The sequence below is a fragment of the Carcharodon carcharias genome, chromosome 8, assembly GCF_017639515.1.
Source record: "Carcharodon carcharias isolate sCarCar2 chromosome 8, sCarCar2.pri, whole genome shotgun sequence".
NCBI classification, from domain to species: domain Eukaryota; kingdom Metazoa; phylum Chordata; class Chondrichthyes; order Lamniformes; family Lamnidae; genus Carcharodon; species Carcharodon carcharias.
In genome coordinates, this window is record NC_054474.1 from 12709672 (window position 1) to 12729265 (window position 19594).

At 45.9% G+C, this 19594-nt stretch overlaps 1 protein-coding gene and 1 long non-coding RNA gene across 2 annotated transcripts; one reads left to right on the forward strand and one right to left on the reverse strand.

Moving 5' to 3' along the window:
- Window positions 1–1171: 1171 nt before the first annotated feature.
- Window positions 1172–14060, reverse strand: gpx3 (glutathione peroxidase 3). Its single transcript, XM_041193605.1, has 5 exons — window positions 13910–14060; window positions 7299–7455; window positions 5278–5395; window positions 4239–4338; window positions 1172–2309 (listed from the first exon to the last, which is right to left on the reverse strand). The coding sequence occupies exons 1-5, from the start codon at window positions 13979–13981 to the stop codon at window positions 2091–2093; spliced, it is 666 nt and encodes a 221-aa protein (XP_041049539.1). The 5' UTR covers window positions 13982–14060; the 3' UTR covers window positions 1172–2090.
- Window positions 4249–7092, forward strand: LOC121281029. The gene is made up of 2 exons (XR_005943795.1): window positions 4249–4513; window positions 6713–7092. It is a non-coding gene; the product is annotated as an uncharacterized LOC121281029 (long non-coding RNA).
- Window positions 14061–19594: the final 5534 nt, after the last annotated feature.

Below are 19594 nucleotides of genomic sequence, written 5' to 3' on the forward strand. Positions count from 1 at the left end.
AGAGCCGTGATTCTAATACTCACCCCTAGGGAACACCACTGTATATTTCCCTCCTGTCAGAAAGACAAATGTTCAGCACTACTCTTTGCTTTCTGCCCCTTAGTCAGATCTATAAGTAGACTGCCACTGTCTCTTTAATTCCATGGACTTCAGTTAGTTCACTGTCAATGATATGGCACTTTGTCAAATGCCTTTTGAAAGTCCATAAATAGCACATCAACTGCACTACTTTCATCAACCCTCTCTGTTACTAGAATATTGCTGAAAAGAGAGACATATTGCTGAGGTCTTTTGTCCTGCACTCATCGGGACATGTGCAAGGATGCCAAATTTCAAACAATCATGACAATTTATACTGCAGGAGAAAAGGATGCTGATTGGTTGGCAGGTTGACTCTGAGTGGCTCAGGTTCTGCCATGGAAAAAGAAACAGGGAACTATAGGCTCCCCGCACTCCTGGGTAATTCAAAAAAGGTGCAAGGTTTGAACATATTCCTTTAGTTTGCAGAGAATGAGTCTCTGCGTATGAATGTATGTCACTTCTAGCAAGTGTAAATGAGTCATGTAATGAGCTCAACTTACCTTAAATAGGTTGTTAGTGTAGCTATTAGTGCATTCAGGATTGTTCAGCAAGTGCTGCCTAATCACAGAATCACATCTAACAATAGAATTTTCCTTCATGCATTCTCCATGGCAACGCCTTGGCCGATCAGAGTCAAATTGGCAACCAATCAGCACCCTTTTCTCCTGTAGTATAAATTGTTGTGATCGTTTGAAATTTGGAATTCTTGTATTTGCCCTGATGAATGCAAGATGAAAAGCTTTGGCAACATGTCTCTCTTTTTAGCAAGATTCATGTTCTTTACTACCATGTGACTATATATCTTCATTACATCAGCAAAGAATTTAATCACCTTAGTCAAACATGATTTGCCTTTAACAATTCTATGTTAACTTCCATTAAGTCAGGGTTCCTAAATCTGGTTGCTATCCAGTGGCTGCTGCAGGTAAATGTGTTTATGTGACGCTTTATTCAGTCAAATAGCCCCCACTGTCAGAGTTCCCACATAGCTGCTTAAGTGGAATACCAGAGGATGATCGGTGCCTGCAGAAGTCTGTAATCATGCAGGTACCTGCAGTTTCAAAGGAAAAATTACCCAGGTGAGACACAGTTTGCGAAAGATAGTTTATTATTTGTTGTGTGTGTGTGTGTGTGTTGTGTATGTGTTCAATGACTTCTTGATATCCCTGGCAGACAGGCAGGAGCAGCTGTATAGGTAGAGACAACATGCTCTGTGTGAGGTGATGGGACAGCCTGAATGCACTTAAAGGGCTGAGCCTGCCTTCACACAGTTTCAGACCAGACCTGGCAGGGAGTGCCTGCTTTTAGATCTGATCATCACTCAGCAGTTCTCTTCCCATCTTCTCCACCCCTAACCCTCCGCTACAAGAGATATCTCAGCGCTCAGACAGTGAAAGCGATTAACTATAGTATGTACAGTTCCAGCGTATGTCGTGATGGTTCAAGTTAGGTAAGTGAGTGGGAAAGAAATTGGTTTAACGTTTAGGTAGGAATCTTCTACAAGCAACAGGGGCCTAACCCAGATCCCCAGACGAAACACTGATCCTCGTCCCTCTTCAATGATAGGCCTGATGAGAACCCCTGACAGTTTCTGTTTCTGATTGTTCTTGTAATGTAAGTGGGAGGGAGCAGGGAGGGGAAGATGTGACGGGGGAGGAGCTGAGTGAAGAGGAGAGAAGGGGGAAAGTTGCAGGACTGAAGGTGGCGAAGTGGGGTGGAGGGAAAGAAAGAGAGAGGGAAGGAACAAGGGGCATGAAGGGGTAAAGGAATGAGGTGAGAGGAACTGAAGGGCGAATAAAGGGGGAAGGGGGCAAAGGAGCAGGGAGCGTGATGGAGGAGAGGGAGTGAAGCAGGAGTCAGAGCATGAAAGAGAGGAGAGTGAAAGTGAAGGAGTGATAGTAAGATGGGGGGGGTGCCATGGAAGGGAGTAACATAGACAAACTTCACTTAGCTAATTCAAACCATCGTATAATTATATGGGGAAAAAAAAAAAGTTTTGCAAACATCTTTTAGATGGGTTGTTGTTGAATGGACAGAGTGCTCATGTACTGGATGATATCCTCCTTGATTGTGGCCAGGGGAACGTGAGGGAACCAACGTCGGACAGCTTTGCCATCGGGTCCAATGAGAAACTTCTCAAAATTCCACTTGATGTCAGAGATTTTGAGGGGTTGCCAGAACAACCTGTTAGTGGTTCCAAAACTGTCTCCCACTGGGGGGCAGGCATTCTGCTCAAAGCAACAATAACAAAGAGGATATACCATTAGATTATTGAAAGTCATCGCTAATCTTCACCCAACCTGCAGTCCTCTACCCTGTGACCCCTGACCCCCCACACCCACAAAGGCAACATCGTGGAATTGCAATTAATTCCCAAACTCTCCTCCAGGTTGCAGCTTAGACACGCATCACCTACTCCTTCTGAAGAAGAGTCATACGGACTCGAAACGTTAACTGTGTTCCTCTCTGCAGATGCTGTCAGACCTGCCGAGTTTTTCCAGTTGTTTCACCGACTCCTTCATTGTGGCTGAGCCAATCTCTTCACCTAACACAGCAGTTCAAGAAGAATGCTCACCACCGCTTTCTCAAGGGCAGTCCAAAAGGCTGCTAACCCATCCTCCATCTTAGATAGTAGCTCCCTTCATCACCAGTGCACTCGGACTGCAGTGTTACCTCTGTAAGATGGAGTGCTATACACTAATACTTTTTCCACCACCCCTGTTAGAGTACTAGAAAGGGGTGATGTATATGAGGGTTCAAAACAAGAACATGCTAAGGAACAATACAGGAGTTATTGTGCTCCTGGGTATATCTTATTGGCCAACAAATAGCAATAAGGAGATAGAGGAGCAAGTAAGTAATGTTATGAGTGGTTAGGATTTGGAATGCACTGCCTGTTAAGATACGTGTGGATATAGATTCAATAGGAGCTTCTAAAAGAGAGTTGGATAAATGCTTCAGGGGGAAAAGACTTGTAGGATATGGGGAAGAACAGGAGAGTAGGACTGACTGGATGGATTTTTGAAAGAGCTGGTGCAGTGTTGGTGGGCAGAATGCACCCCTTTCATGCTTTACCGTTCTATGATTCTATAAAATGGGCCATATGGAGCATGTTTCAGTGGGGGAGCATTTGGGGAATAGTGATCATTGCAGGCAAGGAACTACCGAATATGAAAATACTCAGCTGAAGGAGGACTAATTTCAGTGAAAATCAGGGATATGACACAGATGGACCAGGGCTAAAGTTTGGCAGATAAAATAGTAAATGAGCAATGGGAGACCTCCAAGGAGGAGATACCTTGGGTACAGACCAGATGCATTTCCATGAGCAAGAAAGAAAGGACATCCAAATCTAGAGCTTCCTGGATGAATTAAGATATAGAAGTGAAAATGAAAGAGTAAAAGGGGGCTTCTAATAAATGTCAGGCTCATAGTTAAGTAGAGATTGAAGCAGAATGTGGAATGTCCAGGGTGGGGGCGGGGGTGGGGACAGGGACGTGGTGGGGCTAGGAAAAGAATGAAAAGAAACAAGGGGAGAGTCTGAGAATTATTAGTGGCTAGCATAAATGGAACACAGAAATCTTTTAAAAATATATAAATATATTAAAAAGTTAGTCAAAAGGAAGGATGGAACCAATTCAAGGTCAAAGAGCAAATATGTGGAGGTAGAGGGTAACATACTGAATGAACGCTGAAGAAGAGGGCCAATTTCAGAGTAAAGGAAGAGTTGGTAGAGAAATTGACTGGGATAAAATTGATAAACAGGAGGCACAAAAGGTTGCTCAAAGTAGAAAATTAATCAGGGAAATGTGAAAGGTGTTCAAAATTATAGCCCTCCAACAGACAGCACTTTTCTTCATACTGGCCCTCCAACACTGCTGGACCCATTCAGAACAGACCCTCCAACAATGTAGTACTCCCTCAGTACTGACTCTCTGACAGTACAGCGTCCCTTGAGTACTGATCCTCTGATAGTGCGGCACACCCTCAGTACTGGCCCTCCGACAGTGGAGAGCTCCCTCAGTACTGACCCTCCAACAGTGCAGCACCCGTTCAGTACTAACTCCACAGTGGTTGGGGTAGGAGGGGCCTAAGTCTGTAATGGGGTAGATAAGGGGCAATGTGTGTGAACTAAGTAGAGTCTGTGTCCTGTTTACCTTCAGGTACGTGAACAGCTGCTGCTCGTTTTCACCATTCACGTCCCCTTTCTGGAACAGCTGGAAGTTTGGCACAAACCCATTGCCGGGACGGATATACCTGCGACCAAATGGCAACAAATTAGTTGTTGGGGTGAAAGGAAAACATTTAAGGCTGGAGCTTCAAGCTATGGCATTGCCCACTAAGAACCCTGACACACCCAGCAACCTTTAGAAATCACACCGCTCCTGTCTCTCCTGCTGGATATGGGCGCTCTCCAGCACCTTCCTCCAAGGTGACACTTTAGGGGTGAGGGCTGGTGGGCTGTTCTACCCTGGGGGGGATTCATTACAGCCCAGCCATTCCCTCGCCTTCTGCGTGATCACACGATCCTTGAATAGTGACTAGGGGCAGGAATGCAGGATGTTTCATTCCTCTCCCTACCAGAGGATCACTAAGGCTAATTCTACTATCCCTACCACTGTGCCCGGGTAACAAAGTGAAGGTCATTAACATCGAGTCACACTGCACTTTCCAACTGAGCCATCAGGGACCCATCCTGGGAGGGGAGTTACTTGGGGAAATCTTGTCCCAGCATTTCAGTATGAGATCCATTTCAGGAGAGGGCTGAATAATGGGCTGGAATTAATAATTTGTATTATTTCAGGGGGTATTTACATAGAAATTGCCCTCTGGAAATTAAATGGGTGGATAGGGTCCCTAATAGGGGAGAGTGCACATGTGCTGTGGGAGGAGATTAAATGAGTTGGGGATGCTAGGGACATACAGGGGTCTCCTCACATTGCTGTGACATTGGTGATGGTGAATTATGCTGCATGGAAGTTTGCCGCTGCCTAGCTTCAACTTGCTCATCCACATAAGACCCTCTGACCCCTCTCCCAGAGTTTCTGATGGAACATCCCCCACCCCACCATCGTCCCCCACTTGACAATGACACTTAATGCAATGCCTGGTTCTGTGGCACCTTTTCCGAGATTAGTCCATCCCAGCAGCCACACGGATTGATGCACGGGGGGGTGGGGGGAGTCGCCTACTTACTTCAACAAGGGCAAGATCTCATAGTTTTCCCCTGGTTCTTGTTTACCAAACTGGTTGGACGGGAATCCAAGGATCGTGAAGCCGAGTGAACTCAGATCCTCATGAAGTGCATTCAGTTCTGGAGAGGAAAAGGACATTTCTTCTGACTACATTTCAATGCAAATTTGTTTTTGAAATGTTAAGATCTCTTTTTCCCTCCCTCCTGCCCACCACCAACTCCCCGAACACAAAGTCTCTCAATTTGACCATTTCTATTAGAGTTCCCTCTTTATAATTTGTTATCTGGGATGTGGTTGACACTGGGAAAGTGACATCCCTTGTTTCAGAGGAGCTTACAGCACACAAACAGGCCAATCAGTCCAACAGCTTTATGAATCGTCTCCTATTTTACAGCATCTACTCCCATCAACATAACCTTCTCTCCCTTCCTCCCTCTAGCTTCATCTTAAATGCCTCAACCATGCCCTGTGGTAGCAAGTTACACAGTCTTACCACTGTCTGGAAAAAGGCATTCCTCCTGAATTCCCTATAGGATTCGCTAGTGACTATCTTATGTCAACGGTCTCTGGTTTTGGACACCCCATAGTGGAGACATGTTCTCTAAATCTATGCTATCATATCAAACCCCTTAGCTATCTTAAAGACCTCTGTTAGGTCACCTATGAAATTTTTAGAAGGAAGATTCCTAGCCTGTCGAGTCTTTCCTGGTAGTTACAACTTAGTTCTGGTATCATCCTCATGAGCGTTAATGCCTCCGGAGTGCACTGAAACTTAACCGCATGGTGTAGGACTGGAGCCACATGTGTCTCCAGACTGGCAAGCGGCCTTCCCTGTCATACATTAGTGAGCCAGGCCCATTTCTAATCAATCTGGAAGATTCACCCTCAGCTTTATCTGGTGCGAGTTCAGCACCAATTGTCAAAGGCTTGAGTTTCAATTTCACACGCGAATCTCCTTGTGCCTTGATGGGACTGCAGCTCATATATAAAAACAAAAGAGTTAAGAAGGCCCAGAGGTAAAGGGAAGAAAGGTGGCAAACAACACGCAACTGCCTCTGCTGCTTGTTTTGTAAATGTCATTCTGAGGAAAGGCTCCAAACCTCACTTTCCCTTAAACCAGCTTATATTTCACCTCTCTTCTATTTTTCCTTAGTTCTGTTGAAGAGTCAAACGGACTCGAAACATTAACTGTGCTCCTCTCCGCAGATGCTGTCAGACCTGCTGAGTTTTCTTCAGGTATTTGTATTTTTGTTTTTGTTCCAAACCTGACTGACTGGCTCAGAGTTTCATACAGTTTCACCTTAAGTTTGCAGCATCTGAAAGAGTTTCGATAGAGTTAATAAGGTGAACCTGTTTCCATTGGCCAGAATAGGAGAATTGCTCTGAAGAAGAGTCATATTCGACATGAAACGTTAACTCTGTTTCTCTGTCCACAGATGCTGCCAGGTCAGCTGAGTTTTTTTTCAGCACTTTATTTTTATTCCATTGGCTGGAGGATTGGTAACAGGACACAGAAAGGGAGGTGAGAAGAATTTTTAAACGCAGCAAGTTGTCATGATCTGAAACACACTGTCTGAAAGCAGGTTGAGAGCAACTTCCAAAAGGAAGGTGGATAAATATTTGAAAACAAAACATTTGCAGGGTTATGGCGAATGACCTGGCACAGGCACAATGGACCCAATGTTCTCCTTCTGTGCTGCACGATTCTATAGACTGCAACATCTGGCTCGGATCTTGCCCTTACCAAGTTGTAAAAACTGCCGAACAGTGTCGTGCTTTACTTTCCATGCCAGCATATAAAAAAAAATTTGGAGGACTACGCTGCCATGTGGATGCATCGAGGCAATTAAGGGTAAACTCAATAAGTACAAGAGGGAGGCGGGATAAGCTGATAGGGTGATTCAAAGTAGGATTGGAGGAGGTTCATGTGATGTACAAATGCCAGCACAGCCATTGATCTCTTTCTGCACGTACGTTCTATGTAATTTCACCATGGAGCAGGAACCTGCAACATATCCTCACCTTTGTACTGGTACGTCAGTCCTCAGAATGTGGCTACATTGAGGACCAGGACAGTTTTCCCAATGTATTCCTTAAAGGAGACATATCTGTTCCCATCTATAATGGTTGCTCCACTGTCGTGGAAGGAGCCAGGGACAGAGCTGTTGCAGTGTGAAACCTGAAAGCAAACAGAAGAATGAAGAAGCAGGCTGCTATTTATTCATGTATCATTGTAATGATCTCTTCTCCAGTGACATGGCTGGAGAGTCAAGCGAGTTCTTTCTGCTGTCCTGGGCCAATATTTTAACCCTCAGCCAACATCACTAAAAAATAACAGATTTTCTGATCATTATCTTATTGCTGTGTGGGAGCTTGCTGTGCACAAATTGGCTGCCATTTTTCCTACATTATGACAGTGACTTCACTTCAAAAGTACTTAACTGGCTATAAAGCACTTTGGGACATCCTGAGGTTGTGAAAGGCATGATAGAAATGAGAGTTAAATCTTTAAGTCAGTGAATCCAGATTTCTCACATTCTGGGAACCATTCTGCCAGAACTGGTTATGGAAGAGAAACACACTGAGATCAGTTGGGAATCACTGTCCCAATCAGAACTGAGCCTAAAAATTAAAATTTGTAAGTGCCTTTCATGATTTTTAAAATATTTGTTCATGGGATATGGACATCGCTAGCTAAGCCAGCATTTATTGCCCATCCTTAATTTCCCTTGAGAGTTGAGTGGCTTTCTAGGCCATCCCAGAGGGTAGTTAAGAGTCAACCACATTGCTGTGGGTCTGGAGTCACATGTAGGCCAGACCAGGTGAGGACAGCAGATTTCCTTCCCTAAAGGACATTTTTGAATCAGGTGGGTTCTTACGACAATTGACAATGGTTTCTTAGATTTTTAATTCCAGATTTTTAAAAATTGAATTCAAATATCACCATCCGCCATGATGGGAGTTGAAATAAGATGATCTGAAGCGTTTTACAGCCAAGCAAAGTGAGAAACAGAGTTTCTAGCTGCACATAGCAAGCTCCCACAAGCATTATTGCGATAATGCCCAATTCATCTGTTTGTGATGTTGGTTGAGGGATAAATTTTGGGATGGGGGGCAGACAGCTCGCCACCACCACCCCCCCCACCCCTCTCCAGAAGCAAAGATGGCTGGAAGCTGACTCACTCCACGCCGGCCCACCCCACAGCCATAACCCGAAACTAGGTTGGCAGTGGGGACTTCCGCTTCTCACTGCGGGAGAAGTCCCACCCTCTGGCGCTGCCAGCCAATCGGAGTGAGGTAAGTCCGGGGTGCTGGGAGGGGAGTGTTTGGCCAGCTTAGGGAGGCGGATGGGGGTGTGGGGTTGGTGGGTTTTGGAGAGCAGGTGGATAGGAAGAAAGGGGGGTACCATCTTAGGACGGCTGTCCTGCAATGCGCAAAGGGCACCCCCAAAACTGGTAGCCCTTCCCCCCCGCTTCCTTCCCACCTGTTAAAAACTTTTTAACAGCCATTTTATGGCGTGGGCAGCATATTATTGGGGTCAGTTGGCTTGTTAACAAGCTAAATTGACCCTTATTTACTTAAATATGGCAGTGGGGGCTGTTACAACTCAGGGGTGGGCGGGAGGGTTGTGTGATGGGCACCTCCCCATTTTACATGCCCCTCTGCCAAAAACATGCACATAAAATCCAGCACACTGATCCAAAACACTGGGGAGAACTCTCCTGCTCTTCTTCCAATGTGGGATCTTTTGCGTCTCCTGAGGGGGCAAACGCAATCTTGGCTTTAACATCTTGTCTGAAAGACGGCACCTCCGACAGTTCAGCATTTCCTCAGCACTGCCTGGATCAGGTGCTCAAGTCTCTTTGAGTTGAACCCATGACTGTCTGACTGAGAGGCAAGAGCAAGAGCTCCCCACTGAGCCTCTGGCTATCAAACTGTCCCTGCTCCTGAATGGAGAGTCCCAAGGTACAAATGATCCATCATCATCCAGCCTGTGACAGGGTGTTACAGGCAAGGACGTCCTTGGACACATTGGTGATTAAGGTATCCTGTTGAATCAGTTGGAAGGGACTTCTAAATGACCTGGAATGATTGGATCAAGACATTTGGGAATGACGATTCCTTAAGAAAGCCTGAAGGAAGAAACAAAAACAAAAATAGCTGGAAAAACTCAGCATTCCTGACAGCATCTGCGGAGAGGAACACAGTTAACGTTTCGAGTCCGTATGACTCTTCATCAGAACTAAGGAAAAATAGAAATGAGGTGAAATATAAGCTGGTTTCACCTCATTTCTATTTTTCCTTAGTTCTGTTGAAGAGTCATACAGACTCAAAACGTTAACTGTGTTCCTCTCCGCAGATGCTGTCAGACCTGCTGAGTTTTTCCAGCTGTTTTCGTTTTTGTTTCAGATTTCCAGCATCCGCAGTTGTTTGCTTTTACCTGAAGGAAGATAGTCTGATTTAGTCAATGATTAATGACCACGCAGAGGTGGGACTGCACAGAAATGGATTTTTGTCATCAAGTTTTTAATTATAAGGTTAGACAAACATTCTCCCAACAAGAAACGTCATTTCCCTTTGACACTCACATGGGAAATATTCCATTTTGTCTTCTCCTCACACCACAATCAACAAATCGCAGTGAGGAACCCAGTTTAAAACACCCAGCAATAAACTTCAGTAGTGGATCAAGAAGCCATTCATCATCCTTGACTGGAGTTAAAGAGGAAGGAGGAAGAGCGCGAGAGAGAGAGGAGGGAGGAAGAGCGCAAGAGAGAAAGAGTGATGGAGCAGTGAAAAGGAGGAGAAAAGGAGAGAGGAGAGAAAGAAAAAAATGGGAGAGAGGGAGAGAGGAAAATAGAGGGAACAGTGGGGGAGAGAGGGATAGTGCAAGGAGAGAGAGAAGAGGGGCAGAGATGGGGGGAAGGAAGAGAGAAGAGAGCAGGTGGCAGAGAGAGAGAGAAAGGAAAGAAAGAGAGAGGAGTGGAGTAGAGACAGAGAAAGGAGAGGCAGAGAGAGGAGGAGAGAGTGGGCAAGGAGATCGTGAGAAAGAAGCGGGAGGAAGAGGAAGGGCGAAGGGTCAGAGAGAGGAGGGTAGAGAGAGAGGATGGGGGTGAGAGGATGGGGAAACAGAGAGGAGGGGACAGGGAAAGAGGGAGAAAAAAAGAGGGAGGGAAAGGAAGGGGGTTGAGAGTGAGAAGAGGGGGAGAACAAGGTAAAACAGAAACAGAGATGCACTAAGCCTGGCTGTACAAAGTAAACGTGCTGGGTTTGTTTGCTCACTGCTGATAATATGAATTTATCATTAAACAGTTGGCACAAACTGAAAGTCAGAATGTTTCTAACTTTTGTTTGTTTTGACAACGATTCTCGATCTAGATTTTAAAAAAATTATTTCCTCACAGCCACATCTGTCAGAGGATGAGAATAGCAGGGGGTTGGATAACAAGACAGGATGTAGTTCAGCAACAATGAGGTGCCTAACTGTCTCAATCCTGTTGTCTGATTGCCTAGCTACCAGCCTGACGTATGAAGTAATGGCCCAGTTTCTGCTGGTTTAATGCCCTGCTGTTTCCCGTTATATTAGGTCAGGTTAATTACACTGAATGCGTCATTGAAACATTTCTGTACCTCCAACCCAAATGTCACCACGGGAGTGGAAAACTCTGGTTCACTGTACTTGCGAGGGATTTTTGTCATGTGATCTCCCATCTCCTCACCCCCACTCTCAAGCCATTGGGTCTCCTGACATGCCCATCCTCCCTCTGCCATTTCCCTGCCATCGAAACAAAACTTGCATTTATATAATGCCTTTGATGTAGTGTTATCAAATAAAAAAAATTAGCTTCAAGGTAACTGGAGAACTTGAGCGTATTCTGCTTGGAGCAAAGGAGGTTGAAAGGAGATTTGATAGAGGCGTACAAGATTACGGACAGGTTTAGATAAGGTGAACAAAGAAAATCTGTTCCCATTTGCTGATGGATCAAGAACGAGGAGACATGGATTTTAGGTTTTGGACAAGGGATGCAGGCAGAATGAGGGGAAGAGCATTTTTACACAGTGAGTGGTAAAGACCTGGAACTTGCTGCCTATGAGGGTGGTGGAAGTTGAGACAATCAATGATTTCAAAAGGAAATTGGATGATCACTTGAGGGAAATAAATTAGCAGGGCTATGGGAATTGAGCGAGGTGTGGGACTGACTGGATTGCTCTACAGAGAGCTGGAATGGACTCGATGGGCTGAATGGCCTCCTTCTGCACTGTAATGGCTGTATGATTCTATGACAATGATTGAAAAATTTTAATTGAAACACATTAAGGAGATATTTGGACAGATGACAAATAGCTTGGTCAAAGAGTTAGGCTTTAGGGAGTGTCTTAAAGGAGGAGAGAGAGAGAGATGGAGAGGCAGAGAGGATAAGGGAGGGGATTCCAGAGTTGGGGGCCTTGGCAACTGAAGGCACGGCCACCAATGGCCGAATGATCAAAATCGAGAGATGTACAAGAGCACAAAATGGCAGTGTGATGACCTCAGAGGATTGTAGTGTTGGAAGAAGTTACAGGAGTGAGGCCCTGGGGGGGATTTGAAAGCAAGGATGAGAACTTTAAAATCAAGGCATTGTCAGACTGGGAGCCAATGTTGGTCAGCGTATGCAGAGGTGATGGGTGAAGGGAACCTGGTGCGAGTTAGGACAAGGGCAGCAGAGTTTTGGATTAGCTCAATTTATGGAGGGTGTAAGATCGGAGGCTGACCAGGAGAGCATGATAGTCAAGACTTGAGATAGCAAAGGCACGGCTGATGGTTTCAGCAGTAGGGGCAGTGTGCGATGGGGCAGAAATGTGCTGTACATAGGAGGTGGAAATTTGGCAGTTAACTGTCAGTCACCATTACTGGTGCATTCTCCATGGCAATGCCTCTACCAGTCAGAGTCCACTTGCTAACCAATCAGCACTCTCTTCACATACAGTATAAATTGTTGTTTTCCCCTTTTATTGGCAGTGTCCTGATGAGTGTAAGACGAAAAGCTTTGATGTCTCTTTTTTCAGCGATACTGAAATTACAGATATTGGACCCTACAACATTTCAATCCAGTACACAAGCTGAGTATATATGTGTCAATGTAATGGGAGCCATTGGGAAAAGGACATAAAGGCACTGGGGAAGGTGCAAAAAAGATTCACAAGGATGATGCCAGAACTGAGAGGTTATACCTATCAGGAAAGATTTTACAGACTGAGGTTCCTTTCTCTAGAAAAGAGAAGGCTGAGAGCCGATCTGATAGAGGGCTATAAAATTATGAAGGGGTCTAATAGGATAGACACAGAGAAAATGTTTCCATATGAAGGGAGGGTCCAGAGCTAGGGAACCATAAATATAAGATAGTCTTTAATAAATACAATAGTGAAATCAGGAGCAACTGTTTAACACAAAGAGCGATTAGAATGCAGATCTTCTTACCACAGGGAGTGGTTGAAGTGAATAGCATAGAGGTAATTAAAGAGAAGTTAGATATACCCTAGAGGGAGAAAGAATAGAAGGATACTCTGAAGAAGAAAATAGTGTGGGAGGAGGCTCATGTGGAGAATAAACACTGGCTTAGACTAGTTGGGTCCACTGGGAGCAGTGGGTGAGCCAGAAAATGACTTCTGTGGACATACTGTTCCCATGTTTACAATTTGCCCTGGCCTCAGCTCTGAGTGAATGAGCGTAACACAGAGGTATAAACATGGAATAAATACTGGCAGAGTTGTAACAACCAATTGCAGGGGTGGTTTCAGGGAAAAAAATAATGTTCTGCCCACAACTCTCTCAAGCAGATCATCACCAGTTTGTCCCACAATTAAATAGTTTACTTCCCGGTATTCAACAGGCACTCTTTCTCAGTTGGTAAGGCTTTAACTGAGCCTCAAGTACCAGGGAGATTCTGGGTTTGATAGTCCCAGCCTGGGCTAATGGCTGAGCCCAGTTTACACCAAGTGTTTGGAAACTCCTTTACAAGGGGTTAGAAGGGGAGGATTTACACACAGCAAACTCAAAACAAGAGATATGTTTGTCTCTACTCAATTTCTATCCTGTCCTTCAGGGTCTCTGTAGGGGCAGAGACAAGAAGGCACCAAATTGAAAAATAATAAGAAATCACCCAGGGTTCTCACTCCCAAGGCCTCTCTGGAAACTCCATGTCCTTCCTGGGTTCATAGTTATAATGCCTGCCACAGTCCATCAGCCAGTCAATCTGCACCATCAGCGCAAAGAATGGCTATTTCGAGTGGGAGGAAGGTAGGGGAATGGAGCGGATTAATTGAGTTTCTGGTGTTTTTGGAACTGTGTGCAACATTCAGGGGATTGAGATGGGTGTGAGAAAACTGAGCAGGGAGGAGGGGGCTGGGAATGGTAAGTAAGACACAGAAGACAATTTGCATTTCCTGATACTATTATGTAATTAATATAAAACATAGACACATGTCCCTAGTGATTTCAGAACAAACCCTTAATAACCTTAGGGTGAAACCTGACAAACGGCCTAATGACACAATAAAAATCTAGAAAAATTCTACAATTTTTATCTGTTGAAACCATTAGTACGAAAGATAAACAATCTCTCCAATAAGTGCCTGGTTAAAATCTCCTTTACCTGCCCAGCTCCTGCTTGAATCCATCCAACCAGGAGTGACAGCAGGAGCCCGCGCTTGTAGAAGCCCTCCATCACACACAGACAGCAGTCATGTCCTAGCAACTGGCCCGGATTCTATTACTCAGGAGTCCGGATGCTTTGAGAAAACATCGTCCTATTTAAACACAAAGCAAAGTGAGTCAGGACTGGAGCCAGCCAATCACAGACAAAAAGGACAAGCATGTTTGGTGTAACCCTTTCAATGCAGAATTACAGGACCTTTATGTTGTGCTGTCAACAGATGCTTGTCAAGCTTCTCTACAAAATTTACACACAAAGAGACCCCTGTAAATACTGACACACTCCCGGGGACTCCCTATAAATACAGACACACTCCCGCAGACTCCCTATAAACACTGACACACTCCTGGGGAACCCCTGTAAATACAGACACACTCCCAGGGACACCCTATAAACACTGACACACTCCTGGGGACCCCCTGTAAATATTGACACACTCCCAGGGACACCCTATAAACACTGACACACTCCTGGGGACCCCCTGTAAATACAGACACACCTCCCAGGGACACCCTATAAATACTGACACACTCCCGGGCGACCCTTGTAAATATTGACACACTCACAGAGACCCCCTGTAAGTACTGATACACTCTCAGGGCCCCTATAAATACTGACATACTCCCGGGTACCCCCCTGTAAATACTGATACACAACCAGAGATCCCTTGTAAATACTGAAACACTGCTGAGGACCTCATATAAATACTGACACACTCCCTAAACCTCCTGGAAGTACTGACACACCCCTGGAGACCCCTACAAAGATTGATATACTCCTGGGTGTAGTATAAAGGGTTAAGAAAAGGGATATGCTAATATATGACGTAGATGATAATGTATCATTGATTTCAATCAGTCATGTGTTAGCCTCTCTGACTCTGTCTCTCTCTCTCTCTCTGGGAGAGAAAGAGAGAGATTGGAACACCAGGTCCAGGAGTAACATGCCTACTCTGTAACCTCTTTAGCTGTACTACTAATAAACAAATGTTAAGCAAATACCAGAATATGGCTATAGTCTGTCTCGTAACTAAGCACCACGCCTAGAGTCCAAGAAAAGAAGGATCGTCACAGAATATGGTGGCAGCAGTGGAGGCATCAATCTAGAAAATATATCGGTGTTGTTGAAGGAACCACTTACGACTCGATGGAAGGAGGAGTCTCACGGGAGAGAGGTAACGTTGGTCGTACCTGGTGAGCGGTCCCTGCCCCTATCCTGCCTGTTTGACTGTCTCGAAGACCTGCAGAGAGACTAGAAGTGGGAGTTATGGAAAGGCCATTTCCTTCGATATCGAGCAGCATTGGGCCTTGGCGTTAAAGATCAGAAGCACCAAGCCTGTTACTTTCTTTATGCTGTAGGTCCAGTAACAGATGACATTCTCCTGAGACAGGGAGTGGATCCTTCTTAGCCCGAAGCAAAACCTAGTAATAGGACTAGCACATTTTTAACCAAAAGTCCCAACAACCTGGGGAATTGATTGAGTTCTTTCTAACTGACCTATATTCTAGTTAGCTCTTGTAGATATGGGGCGCTGAAGGATGAGTTAATCTGTAATCGCATAGTTGTGGGCATCTAACACGAAAAATTATCCGACTTTCTGCAGACCAAAGATGACCTCACTTTAGATCATGTGGTCCAGAATGTAAGGCAGACTGAGCGTAGAGAATTTAACCAGGCTATAATTAGGCGTGACTCCAGGGCTTCACAAGGCTCCATTGACTAGGTAGACCCACGGACAGCGGCCTCACCCACTCGAAAGCCTGCCAAACCGGACAAAAGGGCAAGAAACGCCACACTGGCAGCCATTTTGTGATGCTTGCGTTGTGGCGTGAGAAGCCAACTTAGGTACCAGGAATGCCCAGCAGGGGGTGCAGAATGCTTCCTGGGTGACAGAACGGGATATTTTAAGCGTTTCTGTAAACCAAATGAATTTATGTGAAGTAGAAGACAAGAAAATATTTATGAAACACACTCCATCCAAGCAATGGGACATCAAGAAAAAGACAAAACTACTAGAGTTCCTAGGGGTAGTTATAGCTTTAGTCCAGACTATTGATCAGTTACAGTGGAAATTCAAGGCTTTGATGCCACCATTAAAATCGATACTGGAGCTGGTGTCAACATACTGGCAGATGATCTCAACTAGCTTCAGCCAATACCCTTTCATCCATCAGCCATCAAATTAACAGGCCCAGGCACAAGAGACCTTCCAATTAAAGGCCTCTTCATTCCAAGGGGCAACAAATCTTTGATTCTGAAACAAAAACAAAAATAGCTGGAAAAACTCAACGGGTCTGACAGCATCTGCGGAGAGGAAGACAGTTAACGTTTCGGATCCGTATGGCTCTTCATCAGAACTAAAGAAATATAGAAATGAGGTGCAATATAAGCTGGTAGAGGGGGGTGGGACAGGTAGAGCTGGATAGAGGGCCAGTGATAGGTGGAGGCAAAGAAGAGATTGCCAAAGACGTTGTAGACAAAGGGGTGTTGACGGTGATGATATTATCTAAAGTATGTGCTAATGGGGACATTAAGGGTAGAAAGCAGGACAAACAAGTGGCAGATGGCCCTGGTGGGGGTGGGGTGGGGGGAAGGGATCGAAATGGGCTAAAAGGTGGAGATAAAATGATAGATTCAAAAATAGGTGGGAAAAGAAAAATATATTTAAAAAATATAAATTATTGGAAAAATGGGGATCGGAAAGGGGGTGGGGACGGAGGACCGAGTTCATGATCTGAAGTTTTTGAACTCAATGTTCAGTCCGGAAGGCAGTAGAGCTCCTAGTCGGAAGATGAGGTGCTGTTCCTTCAGTTTGCGTTGAGCTTCACTGGAAAATTGCAGAAGGCCAAGGATGGACATGTGGGCATGAGAGCAGGGCGGTGTGTTGAAATGTTGAGCGACAGGGATGTCTGGGTCATGCTTGTGGACAGACCGAAGGTGCCCCACAAAGTGGTCACCCAGTCTGTGTTTGGTCTCTCCAATGTAGAGGAGACCACCAGCCTCTGCATTCCAAGGAGAGACCAAACATTTTTGTTTCAGATTTCCGGCATCGGCAGTATTTTGCTTAAATCTTTGATTCTCTCTATGTTATCCACAATCAGCACACACCCTTATTGAGTGACAATGTTGGTATGCTTCTGGAAATCCTGGAAAAACCAAATCCTGCACAGCATTTAAACGACTCACTGTCATTCATGCAACAAGCTTCAACCGTTTTAGAGCCAGGGGATTTATTCAGTCAGCAGTAAGTTCCTTTCTTTCACAGAGACACCATTTGCTAGACCCCAGGCAGAGATTGAAGTTATGAATCTCTCATGAAGTCAGGCCAGAGGTGGAGGATACAGAAGGCACAGCAGCAGATGGTGACCTTCCCCATGAAGACCTGCTGGACCTGAACTGGCTCTTTCCTGAAGAAAGCGATGAGGAAGAAGCCATTACAGCACTGAGTGATCTGTTGGAGGATGAGGTCCTCGAGGTTGCTCTGTCTTTCCAATTGATAGACGCACCACACGAAGTCTCTGTTCTTGGAACAGCATTCTGATCTTTGTTCCACTGAACCTACCAATGCACTACCTGGTCTATCACTGGTTGTCCATGAAGAGTCTTTCAGAGAGATTACTTTGGCTGAGTCCATGTTAGAATCCATAGAGTATCTATTACACTGCCAAAGAGTAGTTAGCACCTATTTCCAAGAGTGAAAGTCAAGTGACACCCTTACTTCAGCCCTAGCTGAAAACCTTCTTCCCTTTAGAGCTGGAGGTCAGCAAAGAAACTGCAGCAGCATCTTTTGCATTTCTGAAGCTGCAGAATCTGGCACAGCAGATCTTGTCCCTGAGTTGATTGTCCACAGCAAATTCATCCCGTTCCAGAGGATGATGTCTTGTTTCCATATCCTGAGCAATACTTCCTATTTCCTAGAGTGGAGCAGCCTCACACAGAGAAAAGTGTGCTTCTCTTATCACTGCCTACAGAAAGTAGACAGTCCTTCTGAAATATCATCAGGAAATCATCTCTTCATCACTTCCTGGAAGATTTACAATAATAATGTCATTTTTTTTCCGTCAGCACCAGTGACTGTGTAGCCCCTGTAAATGCTGACAGACTCCTGGTGACCCCCTGTAAATATTTGCATACTCCTGGGGTTCCCCCTGTAAATACTGACATAGTCCTTGGGGCTCCTGTAATTACTGACACATGCCCCGGGCACCCCCTGTAAATACTGACACACTCCCCTGGGGACCCCCTGCAAATACTGACACACTCCCCTGGGGATCCCCTGCAAATACTGACACACTCCCCTGGGGATCCCCTGCAAATACTGACACACTCCCCTGGGGATCCCCTGTAAATACTGACACACTCCCCAGGGACCCCCTGTAAATACTGACACATTCCCCTAGGGATCCCCTGCAAATACTGACACACTCCCCAGGGAGCCCCTGTAAATACTGACACACTCCCTGGGGATGACCTGTAAATACTGACACACTCCCCTGGGGACCCCCTGCAAATGACACACTCCCCTGGGGATCCCCTGCAAATACTGACACACTCCCCAGGGACCCCCTGTAAATACTGACACACTCCCCAGGGACCCCCTGTAAATACTGACACACTCCCCAGGGACCCCCTGTAAATACTGACACACTCCCCAGGGACCCCCTGCAAATACTGACACACTCCCATGGGGATCCCCTGTAAATACTGACACACTCCCCAGGGACCCCCTGCAAATACTGACACACTCCCCAGGGACCCCCTGTAAATACTGACACACTCCCCAGGGACCCCCTGTAAATACTGACACATTCCCCTAGGGATCCCCTGCAAATACTGACACACTCCCCAGGGAGCCCCTGTAAATACTGACACACTCCCTGGGGATGACCTGTAAATACTGACACACTCCCCTGGGGACCCCCTGCAAATGACACACTCCCCTGGGGATCCCCTGCAAATACTGACACACTCCCCAGGGACCCCCTGTAAATACTGACACACTCCCCAGGGACCCCCTGTAAATACTGACACACTCCCCAGGGACCCCCTGCAAATACTGACACACTCCCATGGGGATCCCCTGTAAATACTGACACACTCCCCAGGGACCCCCTGCAAATACTGACACACTCCCATGGGTATCCCCTGTAAATACTGACACACTCCCCTGGGGACCCCCTGCAAATGACACACTCCCCTGGGGATCCCCTGCAAATACTGACACATTCCCCTGGGGATCCCCTGTAAATACTGACACACTCCCTGGGGATGACCTGTAAATACTGACACACTCCCCTGGGGACCCCCTGCAAATGACACACTCCCCTGGGGATCCCCTGCAAATACTGACACACTCCCCAGGGACCCCCTGTAAATACTGACACACTCCCCAGGGACCCCCTGTAAATACTGACACACTCCCCAGGGACCCCCTGCAAATACTGACACACTCCCATGGGGATCCCCTGTAAATACTGACATACTCCCCAGGGACCCCCTGCAAATACTGACACACTCCCCTGGGGATCCCCTGTAAATACTGACACACTCCCCAGGGACCCCCTGCAAATACTGACACACTCCCATGGGGATCCCCTGTAAATACTGACACACTCCCATGGGGAT